General features: G+C 36.8%; 1 protein-coding gene across 1 annotated transcript; it reads left to right on the plus strand.

Annotated features, from left to right (window-relative positions):
• The first annotated feature begins 545 nt into the window (after nucleotides 1–545).
• LOC139724040 (uncharacterized) lies at nucleotides 546–14,779 on the plus strand. Its single transcript, XM_071635237.1, has 6 exons — nucleotides 546–1,358; nucleotides 9,270–9,441; nucleotides 10,701–10,837; nucleotides 12,783–12,863; nucleotides 13,566–13,810; nucleotides 14,654–14,779. Exons 1-6 carry the CDS (start codon nucleotides 681–683, stop codon nucleotides 14,730–14,732), a joined length of 1,392 nt encoding a protein of 463 aa, XP_071491338.1. The 5' UTR covers nucleotides 546–680; the 3' UTR covers nucleotides 14,733–14,779.
• Nucleotides 14,780–16,717: the final 1,938 nt, after the last annotated feature.

Below are 16,717 nucleotides of genomic sequence, written 5' to 3' on the forward strand. Positions count from 1 at the left end.
TGTTTACAGATATGAAGACCTTGGCCTCTATCCTGGCACGATCCCAGTGACGTCCACTCGGACATTGCTAGAGAAGTCTATAGATTTCCGTGACCTCGGTCAGTCTCGTCTTCGAAAATCGACATGCAGTGGGAGCTATCCATCGACCACCAGCTATAATTATACACACAAAACAAAACAAAAAAAAATATGAGAAAGTTCTTCTGCAAAAAAGACAAATCTGTGGTTAGGGTTTTCATAATCCAAAGATTTCTGACTACCCTGTATAGACATCCCATTTTTCTTTTCATCTCTCTGTATGAAAACGCAGAACGCAGTCCAAAGCAAAGAGCGTACGGTCCAAAGGTTCATTAAGGACTGTGCGCGCACGGCGCACTTGTGGACGAGGATACCGGATCCGAGGAAACACCGCAAATCAAACCGTCCGTGTATGACGTGCGTGTGCCGAACTGTAGATGGGCGACATGTCATCAGTCTTTGTTCTGATATTATTAAATCTCTATACATGTACTGGTACATTTACAAAGCGACGGTCGAGATCTACTTCTGTTTTTCGGTGTCGGCTCAGGTGTTCATGCGGGCGATAAAAGTTAATCAGTTGTTTTATACTTAATCGCCAATACTGACGCTTAATTTCCCTTATTGGACAGTGTGAAGATACAGCCTATTTTCTCAAAGTTATGTCTGGATCTCACAGAGCAGCTGCAGAAACTGCAGCGAACAACTCGGCGAACAAAACGAAGACCGCCACCGCCACCCACCTCCGCGGAGAAGTGAGCAGCGTTGATATAAATCTCGCCGAGATCACCGTCACGCATCCTGCGGAGGGAAAATTGCGGGTAAGGCTAACGCTGTTTCCTCTTCGAAAGTCGTGTGGCTTCGGGAAAATCGTCGAACAGGTGGACGACCTTCTTTCTATCCGGGATCAAGTCGTGGTGAATATAAAAGAGAAAAGAAAGGGAAAGTGGACAGTAACCCGCATCTGGCACTGCTTCGACGAGCGGCCGCAGTGTTACGATGATATTGAGGACTATACGAGCAAGAAGCTCCCAGCCGCCTGGCCCAAACCATCCTCGTGTCACGTACCCCACCACCGGACCGGAGACATTGTCACCGTCCTGTTTGACGTCCTTCGCAAATGGAATAAGTGCCCTGTCGATGTTCTTCTCGATGTCGTCTGTAGAGATGCAGTTGATCCCGATGGACTATTTGATAAGTACATAAAAACTAGCAAAGCACTTTGCAGCTTTCTGCGCACTGTACCTCAGTATTTTTACTTGGATCACGCCAGTCGAGTATGCATGTACGAGGGTTTCCACCCGGAAGATTTCAAAGCCGACCTAGCATACATTTGTCAAGTAAGTTGCTGTTTCATTCGTGATTTGACCATGATATCCATTAGAAGCCATGATAATCTCGTACATGTATTTATATTCAGAAGGTATTTATAACGAACATTATTTATTTCTGTTTTTGTTTGAGAGACGGCATGCCAGTCCGCTTTCATATTATGTTAATATTGAGTGAATGCAGCAATTTATTAGTAGAGCACACCAGTGAAAATTTAGGGAAAATCTGACAATCCGTTTAAAGTTATTTTTTTAAAGTATATCTGCGCAGTCACTGCTTGATGAGAGAACTACTACAGTGTGTGATGTCACATGCGTAGAACAATATAACAGAAATATAAAGAGATTTTTTTTTTAATGCACATTTCCTCGACTTGTCACTGGCGTTTGTTACGGTTTATATTTTTCTCCTTGTCTTCTGAAAGAGGCAAGCCAAGCGTTCTTTTATTATGCGAGGAAAGTGAAAATTATGTGGCATTTTCTTTATATTTTCTTTATATCGTTCTACGCATGTGACATCACAAGCTGTAGTAGTCTTCTCATCCAGGATTGACTGAGCAGAAAATTAAAAAATTCTTAACTTTTGAACAGGTTGTCCGATTTTTCTCAGACTCTCACTGATGTGTTCTATCTGCATCACACAATCCACATTTCTAGTCGAGGTGAACTTGTTTAGGTCTAAAAAGCTTGAACGTCACTATTGCCCTTTAAAAAGTTCTATTTGCAACAGATCGCTTCTGCGTATTCATAGCGGCCTATACTCCTTTTAGAGGACTCCTGCACAGACTTTAAGACTTCAGAATACGTTACAGAACTTCGCTTTTGTTGTTTTTCGTAATCCGCAACCATGTGATGTGAAAATAAACGCATTTTTCTTTTTATCAGAGAAATGATGACACAGCAAGTTAAGAGAGAGGGACACAGAAAAAAAAAACACGTTTGTAGGCCTATATGTGTGCGTTGTGTGTGTGCATCGTGTTACTAATACTCTATTTTCTTTTTTTTTTCTAAGTAGGCCTACTTATAGGGCCTACACTGGATGAAAGAAATGGAATTTTATTTATTTATATTTTTTTAAGAAATAGAAGCCCAGCCGTTAGGTCAGTCTGACTGGTACATGAAGTTTACCCGGGGTACTCTCCATTACTAAAATGACGCGAAACTGATGAACCCTTTCCCATGTTTCATGATTATGACAATTGTATCATTGATAATTATGAAACCAACATTTTGCGTAAAGAAAGTCGCAAGGAACTGTTCATTGTCCAGGATCACCCATAACGTTTAGAAAGCAGTAGTGCTTGTATCTCATTATTACAATATTGGTGCAATCGAACATCTGTCCGTCATTTACGTCACACTCATCACAACTGCTCCCGGGGATCCCTTTACATTAAAACATTTGTGATAAAATGTCAACTTTAAGTACGTATTAAAAAGCTTTTGAAGGTTTTAATTCTGTCCAAATTTCCGTGTCACAAACACCTACCCATGAGAATCAATGACTAGACCTATACTTGACGGTATAATAAGGGCAGTATAGAGCCATAGGCCCCCTAAATGTATAAATTGTTGCAATTATGCATACAAAAGATACATAATCTGTAATTGGGGCATGTAGTGGTGCACGATTAAACAGAAATAAAACGATCATCGAACATAGGCACTACCATTTTAAAGCCGAAATGGCAACTTGGGCTTGTGACTGCTAAACTCGCACGACATATTGATTTATGGTTTCATTTTTTTTTTTATTTTTTAGGAAGGGAGGCCCTATAACTTGCATTCAAAGTTGCGTATTTGCAAGCGTATAATGATCTTCATGCAAATTACATTTGGAGCTGCGAGCTATTATACGAAAACGTTTTGATTCAGAAAAAAAAAACCACTGTAGACACATCCTGACATAGCCATGCTAGCCCTTTCACCCCAAATTCTTCTACACTCAATGTTCACAGAACAGTGTCTGACACATGGCCGTGGCGCCACGTTTTCAAAAGTGGGGGGGGGGGCACTTCCGGGTTTCATGAGCTAACAAGCAAAAACAAAAGTTTCGCGAATCTTTCTCTAGCGATATTCGCGAAATGAAAATGCGTGGGAAAATTTCTGGTTTTATATTTCACAATGTACAACAGCTGAGGTGATAGATCCCTAACACCATTTTTCATCGTAGAGCATTGCGAACGCTTATAAATTTCGTCAACTCAGCACCCAATTTCCCCTCCTAGCTCTTCAGTAAACCAAACTTCCGATGATATCAAGATTGGTATAGGCTCTCAAATAATTTGATTAAAAGGTGTAGGCCTACATCTGTTTTGTGGAAAATAGAAAAGTTCAGTGACAATTTGCTTGACGTCAGTGATCGACTTGTTCAGTGTTGGCATCATCTCCTTGGAATTCATGTGTTGTAAGTCAACGCGAAACTTAAAATTCCAATAATTGTCATAATGTCTTTCCGTCAAAATCAATAAAGGCAGCTTCAAGTACCTGTTTTTTTTCCTAGAGTTTGCGCTTTTCTTATGAAATATCAGATCAAGTGTGCAGAGAACAAGAAAATACAGATGTACACATGTATTGCATTTAAAATGTATGGGCGCAAAATGGAGGGAACAGCGACAGATGTAGACCATGCACGGACCACGAGGCAGATATCCTGACTTGTAGAGCCTATACTAATCTAAATTCAAGTTTTATTCCGTTTCTCGACAGTAAAAAAATAACATAACATACATCACTCTTTCTTCAGTGATAAGAATCGTACCAAAAAAAAAAAAACAAACAAACAATCAAAGTGAGTTTAACAGAGTAAAACAGCACTTGTATACTTGCAGTAAAGATACATTACAATGCCTGAAGTAAATTAAAGTAAAGTTGAATATCAACGTACAGAAGGCGAAAAACGGAGGGACCCACTGAAAAGACGAAGCTTGTAGAGTGTGGGCCCCTCAGGAGAGAAAGAATCAGTGAAAATATTGGTAATAATTATCGGCATCAGGACAGCAACGAAAATGTCTGAAGCAACAACAGCGAAAATAGTTGTAACAGCAGAGAAAAAAAAAAGTAGAGAGGAAAAAATGTTTAAAAACATTGACAAAATAGAATTAGAAATGGAAGCCCATAAAGAGTCAGACAGAAAAGGAAGAAAAACACAAAATGACAAGATTAACATATAAACGGACATAAAACGACACTGGGACATCGACGAGGCTATAGTTAAACGCAAAAGACAGACTACGACAGGAAGTAAGACTAGAACAACGGAGATAACGATACACGAGGGCTGGACGATGGAAAACAAAAACAAGACAGAGACAAGACCGGACGGAAAACAAAAACAAGACAGAGACAAGACCGGACGGAAAAAAAAAAAAAAAAAAAAAAAAAAAAGTCCCTCATTATATAAGCGTATAGAGTGCAGATCCCGAAGAAAGATCCATCAACTGCATGACTAACTTAACCCAAAACTTTATTCACGAACTTGGCGGTGGTCAGCTAGTACGAGCGACAATGTGTAAACAACTATGCGGATTTTATGAAAGGGGTATCAAAATGAATAACGTGTAAAACTAATCCGATTCATGACAAATGTTATTGTAAAATCGCAAAAGATAGGCTTTTAATTTCCGTTTAAATGAATACAAAGAGGGAGCTGTTTTTATATCGTGGTTCAGAGAATTCCAATAGTTTGGACCAGTGTAGATAAATGAATTTTTCCCTAAAATTGTTCGGAAAAAAGGTAAATGAAATTCATTTGAACGTCGGGTGGGATAGGAGTGAAATGATTGGTTTTTAAGGAACATTGAATCAAAAATAGATGGAAGTGAACTGTTATTAAACATGTACATAAATTGACCTAAGTTGAGTAAAAACAACTCATTTATTTTTAGTAACTTATTAGAAGCAAACAGTAAATTTGTATGTGAACGTGTAGGAGAATGACAAATAATACGGAGGGCTTTTTTCTGCAGTAACAACACTCTATTCAAGAGGGTCTGATGAGTATTACCCCAAGCCAAAATTCCATAATTCAAATAAGGCAGTATCAAAGTGGAGTATAACATGAGTAATGACTTTTGAGGAATATAAAATTTCAATCTGTTCAAAACACCTATATTACGTGAAATAATTTTACAGATATGATCAATATGTGTTTTCCAAGACAGTTTATTGTCAACAATTATACCAAGAAATTTAAAATCTAATACACGTTCTAAATTAATATCATCTAAAACTATGTTAGAATTTAATACTTCGACAGTATTACTGAAAAGCATATATTTTGTTTTTTGAAGATTCAATGATAATTTATTAGCCCTGACCCAATTAGTAACTTTTAACAGTTCTGTGTTAACTTTTTGGACTAAAATATCAACATCGTTGTGAGCAAAAATAACAGTGGTATCATCTGCAAAATGAATAAAAGAAAGAATTTCAGAAACAGAAGAAAAGTCATTGATATATACTATGAATAACAACGGTCCTAAAAGACTTCCCTGAGGAACACCACACTTGACATCTCTTATAACTGAATTATTATCTTTAATAGTAACAAACTGTTTCCTATTACCTAAGTAACTCTTAAACCACTCCAAGGCCTTCCCACGTATTCCATAATGCGATAACTTATAAAGTAAAATGTTATGATTGATTGTATCGAAGGCCTTGGAGAAGTCCAAAAAAATACTAATTAAATGAGCGTGGTTGTCAATTGCGTTAACCACGTTATCAACGAAATGAAGAATTGCATGAATAGTGCTATGTTTTTCTCGAAATCCAAACTGAGACTTTGTAAAAATTTTATGCAAATTAAAAAAATTGATAATTCTAGTATAAATTATTTTTTCTAATACTTTAGACAATGAAGATAATAAAGAAATTGGGCGATAATTACTGATATCCAGTTTGTCACCCTTCTTATATATTGGTATTACTTTCGCCAATTTCATTTTATCAGGAAATATACCATGAGAAATTGATAAATTAAAGATATGAGTCAAAGGGTCTGCAATTGCAGATATGACTCCTTTAAGAATACAATTATCAATACCATCATAACCGGAACTGCGCTTATTTTTAACAGAAGAAACAATATCAATAATTTCATACCTATTCGTTGGAATAAAAAAAACAGAATTTGGGTTACATTGACCTAAAAATTCAGTAAAATTTTGTTTTGTGGCCGGGATATCTTGAGCAAGCGATTCACCTATCTGAGAAAAATAGGAGTTAAAAACATTGGCAATATCAACAGAATTGTTAATCAAATTATCATCCGATTTAATTTGATCAATCTCTACTTTTTTGCTCTGTATATTCATCGCCCGGTTTAAAACTTTCCAGGTATTTTTAATATCAAACTGAAATTTTGACAACTGTCGTGAGTAATAATTTTTCTTCTCAAAACGTAAAATTCTGATTAGTGTATTTTTATAAGATGTGTATTTCCTTTTCGATTGATCAGTATTTTCCATTTTGTATTTATAATATAAACGATTTTTTCTGTTAATTGAGCGAAGAATTGATTTAGTTATCCACGGTAACCTAGGAGTCTTCTTATAATCCATTCTTTTCTTTTGTTTAGGAATTATATCATCCAAAAAACAATTCAAAATATTCATAAAATTGTCAAAAGACAAATTAACATCGTCACTGTCATATACTGGTGACCAATCTGCATTATCAAGAGCGGCATCAAGACTGGCCAACTTTTCAGGGGACACTCTACGTTTAAATAAAGGAAATGAAGATTTGGAGTCATTAACAAGCGTTCTCAAAGTAAAGGAAGTCATTATTGGAAAATGATCCGTTATATCTGAAAGAATTATAAAAGAGTCAGGGAGGGGCAAAACATTACAAAACATATTATCAATGAGAGTAGCCGAATGATCTGTAACCCGAGTCGGTTTGGAAATGAGGGGCAGAAAGGAAGAAGACAAAAGCGTTTCGAGAAACTCACTTGAAGAATTATCATTTCCTGATTTCAACAAATCAATGTTATAATCGCCAAGTAAAAAACAGTCCTTGTTTCGAATTATTGGATTTTTTGCCAAATCTGCAATATAAGTAAAAAAATCTACAATATTTGAATTGGGAGGTCTATATATAATTCCAACTACCACATTCTTACATCCTGGAATACTAAGTTCAATGAAAAGAGATTCAACGGTACTATCCATTCTGCAGATATCGCTGTGAATAACACATTTAAAAGAACTTGAGACATAAAATGCAACGCCACCTCCACTCCTGTCAGATCTGTTATTAACATACATATTATATCCGTCGATATCAAAAGAGTTTTCAGACGACGCGGTTAGCCAAGTTTCACTCAGACCAATGACAGAGCATGATTGAGTGTGATCAGATTCTAATAAAAACTGTAACTCATCAAAATGCTTATTTAAACTCCTTATGTTTAGATGCAGCAAAGAAAACGTGTCTTTAGAAAAACTATGATACATATCTTTACATTCATTAACAGTTATATAATTACATAGCGGGTTCTGAATTGAATCATCAAAATCATAAGTAAATTCAGGAGCTGATGAATTCAAATTATCGGCTGCGAAATTATCATAGGGAGTTGCATGTGTAACTGGTACTCCATCAACTAAATCAGATTCGGATGTTGTGTGTCTAAATAATTCAAAAAAATCATCATTCGACATAGAATGAAAGGGTGCATTTACGAAATCAGCCATAGTAAATAATGATATGGTCTGAAATAGAGTTCTGAGTTACCAGCAAAAGTGTGAAGAGGAAGCGTGCGATAGAAAAGGAAAGCGGCCAACAGGCAACGTGTGACAAAGCACGTGAACAATTCGATACACGTAGCAATGTGCAATGCTGGCGTAAGAGTCTTGATGTAGGGATGATCGCTTCGAGGAAGGTGGAGTGGGAGTAAGAAAAAGCAGAATGGGTTGAACGAGAGAGACCAATAATGGTGAGGGAGACAAACACAGAACAAATAGAACAAGTAAACGAAGATGCATGTACAACTATATCTATCTATATTAGATGTCATCTATATTAGATGTCATCTATATTAGATGTCATAAATATTAAACAATAATTTTTGTACACACACTGGTCTTAATTATCTGGGTGTCAGAATTCTGACAATTGACACACATGCAAATGAAAACAAAGTTTCTATTATCTGATAACACTCAAACAATAAAAACTTTGTTACTTTGTTACTGAATGTTTTGCGAATACTGTCCTACCAACGGCAATTCTATCGTAACACCATATTATTTGCGTTATTAAATGTGGTTTACTAGCTCATTTTCGGAATTACGCAACTCATTGTTTTATTATTCCGGATTAACAAACTTTCGTAGTAACAAAACCTTGTTCCATTTTCGGATTAACGAACCTTCGGAATAGCAAATCTTGTTTCATTTTCGGATTGACGAACCTTCGGAACAGCGAACCTTGTTTCATTTTCCAATGAACGTAACCTTCCGAATAGTGAACCTTAGGCCTATTTCGTTTCCAGATTAACGTACTTTCGGAATAACGAACCATTTCACTTTCGCATTAACCAACCTTTCGGAATAATTACGAAGCTTAATTTTTCCGGATTTAACGAACCTTCGTAGTAAAGGACATTCAGAAAACGAAATTTAGGATGAACGAACTTTATTCAATTTTCGGATTAACGAACCGTAACCTTAATGATCTACATATATTTATGTAGGCCTCTATGATCACACACTGGTCTTGTTGTAATGGATTGACAATCGATAAACATTTAAAACAAAACAAAGTTACAGGAACAGTAATACTCAAATAATAAAAACTGTTGAACTGTTTTCTGAAAGCTACTCTGTCTATACCGCGGGGATTCGTTGTTGAAGTAGCTTTATCTGATTCACACCTTGAGGTGAGTCTGACTTTCACTACCATAACTTCCAGACGTTCCCGAGAGGCAGGCGTGAGTACTCCCTGGAGTACGCCCAGATCATCCAAAATGTGCGCCAGTCCTACTCGGTTCTTCAGCCAATGCTCGAACACGCCGAAAGAAAGGAAAGGAAGGGCCAACACCCAGGACTAGTCGTGGCGTTAGACTGCGAAGGTGTTGATCTTGGTAGGAAATCACATTTTTTAATAGTTTTCTATTGATTGTTCTTGTTCTATGTTTTGCTTTGTTCTGTGTTTGATTGTTTTGTATTTGAGGGGGAGGAGAGGAAGTTTTAATATCGTGCCTTAATTTCATAACGCGAGATATTACTATAAACGATACCCCTTGTCCGGTTTGAATCCCGGTCAATAGAGAAGGAAGTCCCAATCCCTTATTCAATAAATATACATATTAGCAGTGAAATTTAGTTGCTATAATATGGTTGTGAGTAGCATAGTAACTTCACAAGTTTTAACATTCAGCATATTTATGCCCTCAATTAGGCCTATGTTGTGATAATTTCAACTCTGTGGCCGTAAGTTATTATTTAATTTTTCAATGTTTTACACTGACCAGCAATGTGCAAGATATTCATCTGGTTCCTTCTTTCAATATTCTCAACGACGAAAACATGCCGGTCGTGTGAAATGACGGGAATCCTCTGCCATTCATATTGATTGAGTTTCCACAAGCATTAGCATTTCAGCTGGCTACAGTAAAGAATGATGTGAACTCCAGTTATAACGAAGTCCTCGGGACCGGCAGATTCTTTCGTTAAATCGAAATCTTATCATAGCTGAACAAAACAAAACAAAACAAAACAAAACAAAACAAAACAAAACAAAACAAAACAAAACAAAAAACAATGAAAATATATAAAGTGGATAATGTTGCGGTTTGATTTTTTACTTCGTTGTAACTGGAATTTCGTTATAACTGCGTTCGTTTTAACGGGAGTGCATTGTATTTACATCTCTCTGAAATGTACGGTAGCTTAAAGGTACAATGTATGTGTACATCAAAGTTTCGGTTGAGATGGGGTTTCAGGTTTCCAACGTCTTTTGATGATAATCTTTTGAGATAATGAGAATCCTTTTATGAAATATGAAAGAGGCTATTATTCTAAGAGGAATTCAGAATTCATTTGATCTACATTGGTTTTAAAATGGCTGAGGTATCCGAAAGAGATTGATTCTAATAGAAGATGGGACACACCTTTTATAGGATTGCTTTGTTTTACCTTGTCTTTTGGATATCTTTATAAGCCATTTCAAGACCGATTTTCATCAAGTAAACTTTGAAGTCTACATGGAATTATCATGTTCTTTCAACATTTCATAAAGTGGTTTCTAAGTATTTTTCAAAAAGTTAAATGCTGAATCTTCACCTCAACCAATATACACCATCCCTTTATAAGTTTTTAGCGTTTTTCTGTTTCGGCGCAGGTCGTACCGGTGATCTGACTCTGGTGCAAATCGCCAAAATGAATGGTCTCGTTTACATCTTCGATGTCCAGAAGTGTCCGTCCATCTTTACTGATGGCCTCCTGGCTGACTTTCTCGAGAGTTCATCAGTATTGAAGGTCATTCTCTCTTTCCTTCTTACTGCCTATTTAGCTGCTTAACTTCTTAAATATGAACAAGTGAAGGTGGCCACTTTCCTGGAAAAAAAAGGAAACAAATTACGAAAATATTCAATTATTTGGTATGTGGCAGAATTATTATTATTTTGCTCATCTTTAAAGTTGTAGAGAACCTTCAAAGTGTGACGCAAAGAAGTGTGAAGCAAAGAATTTTTTTATCATACATTCAATAAGAGAAAATATATTTTAGATGTGAGAGATTATAAGGTTTTGATAACTTAGGAGTAGGTTACTTACTGCATCGATATTTTGTTAATGAAATTACATCAGCAAGGAATCAGGGTACTTTGTAATCACAAAGAGGAACATTGAAAGGCCGCCTGTATTATTTCTTCCTTTCCCATGTATACCCAATCAATGTAGTATTCTTCATCTAGGTTCTACACAGCAACTTGTAATTTTGTAAACGTTTAGCCAATCCATACAATCACAAATTAAGACATATTCTTTCAATTTTCAATTGAAGTAAATGACTATCAGAGAAGCTGTTTGTGGCCAGGAGACAAAACACGAACTCAATATTAATAGTTCCTAGTTTTGGGTCCGTTGGTATATTAGTTTCCTCAGACGACGCAGTGATGAACTCATTGCCTAGCCCTTCGAGGGAGACGTAATGTTCACTTGTATGACATTGCGGTCATTTTGATAGTAGAAGAAAGCCCGAACAAAGCTTATCATTCAGACTTGTTTTTTCCCTCAGTTATTGTTAGAATTACACGTTTTTGTCTGTGTTTTTTTTAAACCAAAAGTCAGCTGCCCTTGTGGTTGCGTGGAGCAGACAACCCACAATGTCACCATTGTCATCACCCGACAACATGATCTCACAAACTCAAAACCCCGACACGATGGACGAGCATAAGGGAGAAGCCTATTATACACTGTATATATGTGTTAAAAAAAAGGAATTCAGCGATATTTGTAGAACATGCACATTAGCGAAATTTGAGCAAAATCGGACAATCCGTTCACACGTTTTGATTTCTTTTTGTTTAAGTTTTGGTGCAGCGATCACTTGATGAGAAGATTACATCACTTTGTGCCGTCATGTATGGAAAACAGTATCAAGAATATCTAAAGAAAATTTAATATAAGCTCTATTTTCACTTTTCTATAGCACACTGAAAGAGCACTTGACTTTCAGAAAGCTAGGGGGGGGGGGGGGAGATATGCATTATACCCTTAATGTTGGCCTGTGTCCGTAACAAGTCGATGGAATGTATAATTTTGATGTAAATTTTAATTTTGTGGGATTCTCCTTAGACTTTCCCTATACAATTGTTGTTCATACATGACGTCATGAACTGTAGTAGTCTTCCCATCCAACAATGGCTGGACTGAGATTTTAAAAATCCTAAATTTTGAACGGATTGTCCGATTTTCCTCAAACTGCTGACGTGTTTTGATACATGACATTCTGCATCCATTCAACCCACGTGAATATTTTGCTTTCATTTCCCTTTAACGCCTCTTCATTATAGGCTCTACTCATGTCAATTTTATATCAGGAACTGCTGCATCATAGCACTTTTCGCCCCTTCATCTATTCACTGTTCATGCGGTTTCTTGTCATGACATGTTGTCATTTGAAAAAAAAAATGATGCTAGTTTCATCACCGTAAATGCGGTTCGTCCATTCTTTTTCGTTTTCTTTTTTGTTCAATTTCTGATCAAGGTGAGAAACAAACGTACAATTTTATTAGTATTATGCCCCATTGACTACATCATAGACATACACACTGGCTGCAAGTCTTCAAATGTTATTCGAGCTGTTCCACAACACGTGAGATCGTGATTGTCTCGGAAATGCAACTTTCACGAACGAGTGCATTGTACTTTTATTTCATTTTATTTTATTTTATTTTAAATCTACGTATTTTTCAAACAGGTGATTCATGACTGCAGATCAGATGCTGCTGCCCTCTACCATCAGTTTGGCGTCACCCTCACTAACATCTTCGATACATCGGTTAGTTTGTCCCCGGAGCATGTTTGGGGACGATATGATGGGGGAAGGGGAAGGGGTTCAAGAGAGCATGGTATGCAAGCGCAAGCGAGTTGCAAAGAAATTCCTACAAATAAGTGATTCGTAGTGTGTTCTAAAACAGGTTTCAGCATTGAATTCTGACATATCAGTTGATCGGCCGATCATCTTGCCGATTGACGCTCCCTATCAAGTGTAAAATGTCACTCAGATAATAACTTTGCACTGAATTACAAAACGGAAGACGGACGAGTGACAAAGAGTAGGGTATCAGCACTTTGATGTCCGGTTCTTAACATAAAACATTGAAGGGTACCTTAAACTAGCGCCTGCGGGATTTTGGTGTGTCCTGTGCGTAGTTTCTAAAAATGTTCAAATCTCGAAAGAGACGGGTTAACCAAACAATCGTAAGGTTGGACAATAAAAAAAGTATGCTTTAAGATGTTTTTGCTGTGATTTTTTTTTTTTTTTTAGCTGAGTATCGGGTACATAGCTGTATTTTAATGGAACCACACCCCATAATGATTGGACTACGTGTAGGCCTTTTAGACCTTTCAGATTCTGTCAGTTTATTTTTGTTACATCTTCAAGTTGATGTACTTCTGTTACATTTTGTTGTTGTTGTTGTTGTCTTTGTTGTTATCTCCCCGAATTCAAAATAAAATATCAACGACTTCCGATTCACAGATCGCATTCCACCTGCTGCAGGACCAATGCGCGATCGATGGCGCCAGCATCCGGGGCCGGATCAACTTCAAAGACTTGTGCCAGATAGTGGAGGAGGAAGCGACCCACAAGGACAAGAAGTTTCTAAAGAAAATGCGCTATATCTACCGGTTCTGGGCCAAGCGCCCGCTCACTCAAGATATGATCAACTACGCCGCGTTAGATGTACACCTCCTTTTACCGAACATCTACAGAACTCTCGACAGGTGTGTATTGATAAGCCATTATCAGACTTCTATAGGTAACTGAAGTACATGTAACTGTAACTCAGTGTAAAGACATTTTTCGCTGACATAATCTTTCAGGCGGATGACATAAACACAATCAGCAACCACTGTTTCTCATGTAAATGGGCATATTGGTCACTGAAATAGTGAAAACGGCTTCAAGATGTATTTTGTTATGAGATATGAAGATATAAGAGGAACCAGTCAGTCTTTGAAAAGGATAATTGTATGTTCATTCCTCACGTTCATCATAACACCATTTCGACCATGGAGCTACAGTGCACTCCCGTTATGACGAACACGGTTATAACGAAATTCCGGTTACATCGAAGTAAAAATTTAAACAGCAAACATTATCCGCTCTATGCGTTTTTTTTTTATTGTTTATTTGTTTGGTTACAACAAAATTTTGATATAACAAAAGAAAAATTGCCGGTCGCGCAGACTTCAGCTTAACGGGAGTCCACTGTATAATATAGACAATCAGTAAGCTACTTCTGACCACGACTGAATTGAAATCAGGAAATTAACGTTTGCCGTTTACATGCCAAGCATCATAATTGTTGCGGTTAAAGCCATTGTTTACCATTGGAAGCGGTAATTGTTATCACATTAAACGGAATGCATATATGGATACCGGTAGTTCAGTTGCATCACAAAATATCCTACAGGTACTATATAAAAATTTGGCAATAAAGCCGGAAATATAAGGAGATATCAGTAATTTCCATAATAAAGCATAACTGTAGACACTTTATTCCAGAAACGATTTTGATAAAGTTATTGTTCACATTTTTCAAATAATTGATCTTTCCTCTGCAGACTCATCCATGTTCACTGGAAGAATGTCTTCGAAGTGCAGTGTGCAGATGCGATCCAACGCCAAATGGAGGATTACTGATCTCATAAGAATCCCAAACTTCACCTCTCTCAGTTTACACTTTCACTCATGGAGCGTTCCTGCTGTACCAAGATGGGGGTGAAACATAAAAGAAGGACAGACTCAGCCAATGAAACACCGCGCCAGTTAAAGATGTGCAACATAAAAGTAACTTATTCTGCAGTACATGTATTTCACATTCTTGTCTGAGGCTTAAATACATGTACGTACATGCATGCATGCTCTGTCAGGCTCATGAAGACCCATAAGTTGTCTAAACCTGTGTAGACCCTACAGGATAAATATATAGGAATATTCCGACAGAACATTTGCCAAGTTTGGCTTCAATTTCGTCTTCTGGTCATCAAGGAGCAAAGTTTAAAGTCTTGGATTACGTGAGTCGATGAATATTTTTGTAGCTGTTTCTAAGCCATGTTTCAATACCACATACTATCACGGTGGGTACTTTGTACTCAGGTACAACAAACTGAATAGCACACTTGGCACGCATTTACACAATCCAAATTCATCCGATAAGACAAGGATCTATTTTATTTGTAAAGCAAATATTCACTGTCACACTAATGTGAAATAATTGACTTAGGAATAAAATATGGAAGCCGGAATTTGGGTAAGTTGTAAGAGAAGTTGCTTTCTTCATGCATTGTATTTGTAGATGTGTACGTACAACAGGACAAGAAATTTGATGAAATGTTTTGTCTCTTAAATATTAACAGCCCAATCAATATTCAGTCTAAGCCACTCATTCACTGTTTGATTTTAGTGTATTTATATTTCTTAGTGATTCCACTGTGGCAGATCCAGAGGGGGGTGCACCGGGCGCGCACCCCTCTTTATTTTTTTTTTGGTTAAAACAAAAGAAATAAAAAGAAAAATATGGGGGGGGGGGTGGTGAAACACGCCCCTCTTTAATTTTGTAAAGGCGCCTCCCCTTTACGGAATTCCTGTTCCATACATTTTGTGTGTATTGATGCTTATTTCATTTTGTTGTCGTTGTTTCAAAGGTATCTTCTTTGACAGAAACAAAATACAAGGTTGTCTTTGAAACTAGCACTTTTCTGCTCATCTTAATTGACCGGAAGTAGTAATATTTATGTTTGCATAGAAAATCACAGTGAAGATTTAGAGTGGCTCTCATTAAGTTTTCCTCAATTTTCCTCAATTTTGTTTTAAGAAGACAAAGCTTTGACTTAGAAATGATTGACTAGCATAACATAATTAACACCTAATTTTCATATTTTTATCAGAAAATTTATTTCGAATACAATGAAATCCAACTTATTTGGTAGGCTACTTTAACTTATGCAATGGTAACTGTAGATGTAAAAATAAAACCATTGCCTGAAATCACAATTTACCGAGCGAGATGACTGGATGACGCATATATTTCCATGAATAGTAAAATGACAAATTTGAAGATCACATACAATGTACAATTCTGTTAAATAGAAAGTTGATGTAATACAGTATCAAAAGTGTGCATTTCTGATATTGTCTGAAGAATGTGTTGCATGAACCTTATCCCTTTCAAAGTCACTGTTTTGCTTTGTTTTGTTGTTGTTATTTTGTTTTGTTTTGTTTTTGCTTTTCAACAGTACAACCCCCCACGTACATGTATTTTGGTTATTGTGGGTCTTAACTAGACTTTGGCAACTTTGGTGTCATCATTATGTGTTGGCAATATTATAACTATAATGTGTCATTTGCATATACAGTATGTCCAAAAAAAAATTACAACGGGACCCTCCGCTATATCTTTAAAAATGGCGAATCAATCTAAATACAAATTCAGTGTATGAAACTATAAGTCCTTGCCCACATCTTACAAAAAATCCCATTCGATTTGCTTCTGTGGTCAAAGAGAAATAAGGAATTTTGTAGAGGATGTCGGGAATCTCTTTCGTCCAAGTTCTGTATATCATTCCCGCACAAGAGCATTGAATTGCTATAATTGGAAGAATCAGACTTATGACATGCTTTACAAC

Source organism: Diadema antillarum, unplaced genomic scaffold, assembly GCF_040938485.1.
Source record: "Diadema antillarum isolate AM-2024a unplaced genomic scaffold, OU_Dant_1.0 scf00000205, whole genome shotgun sequence".
Classification (NCBI taxonomy): Eukaryota; Metazoa; Echinodermata; class Echinoidea; order Diadematoida; family Diadematidae; genus Diadema; species Diadema antillarum.

Bases quoted from the DNA above. Each gene is read 5' to 3' on its own strand.
- LOC139724040 (XM_071635237.1), top strand. From the start codon at position 681: ATGTCTGGATCTCACAGAGCAGCTGCAGAAACTGCAGCGAACAACTCG. The intron at 1,359-9,269 runs GTAAGTTGCTGT...CATAACTTCCAG, and splicing joins ACCTAGCATACATTTGTCAA to ACGTTCCCGAGAGGCAGGCG. The intron at 9,442-10,700 runs GTAGGAAATCAC...GTTTCGGCGCAG, and splicing joins CTGCGAAGGTGTTGATCTTG to GTCGTACCGGTGATCTGACT.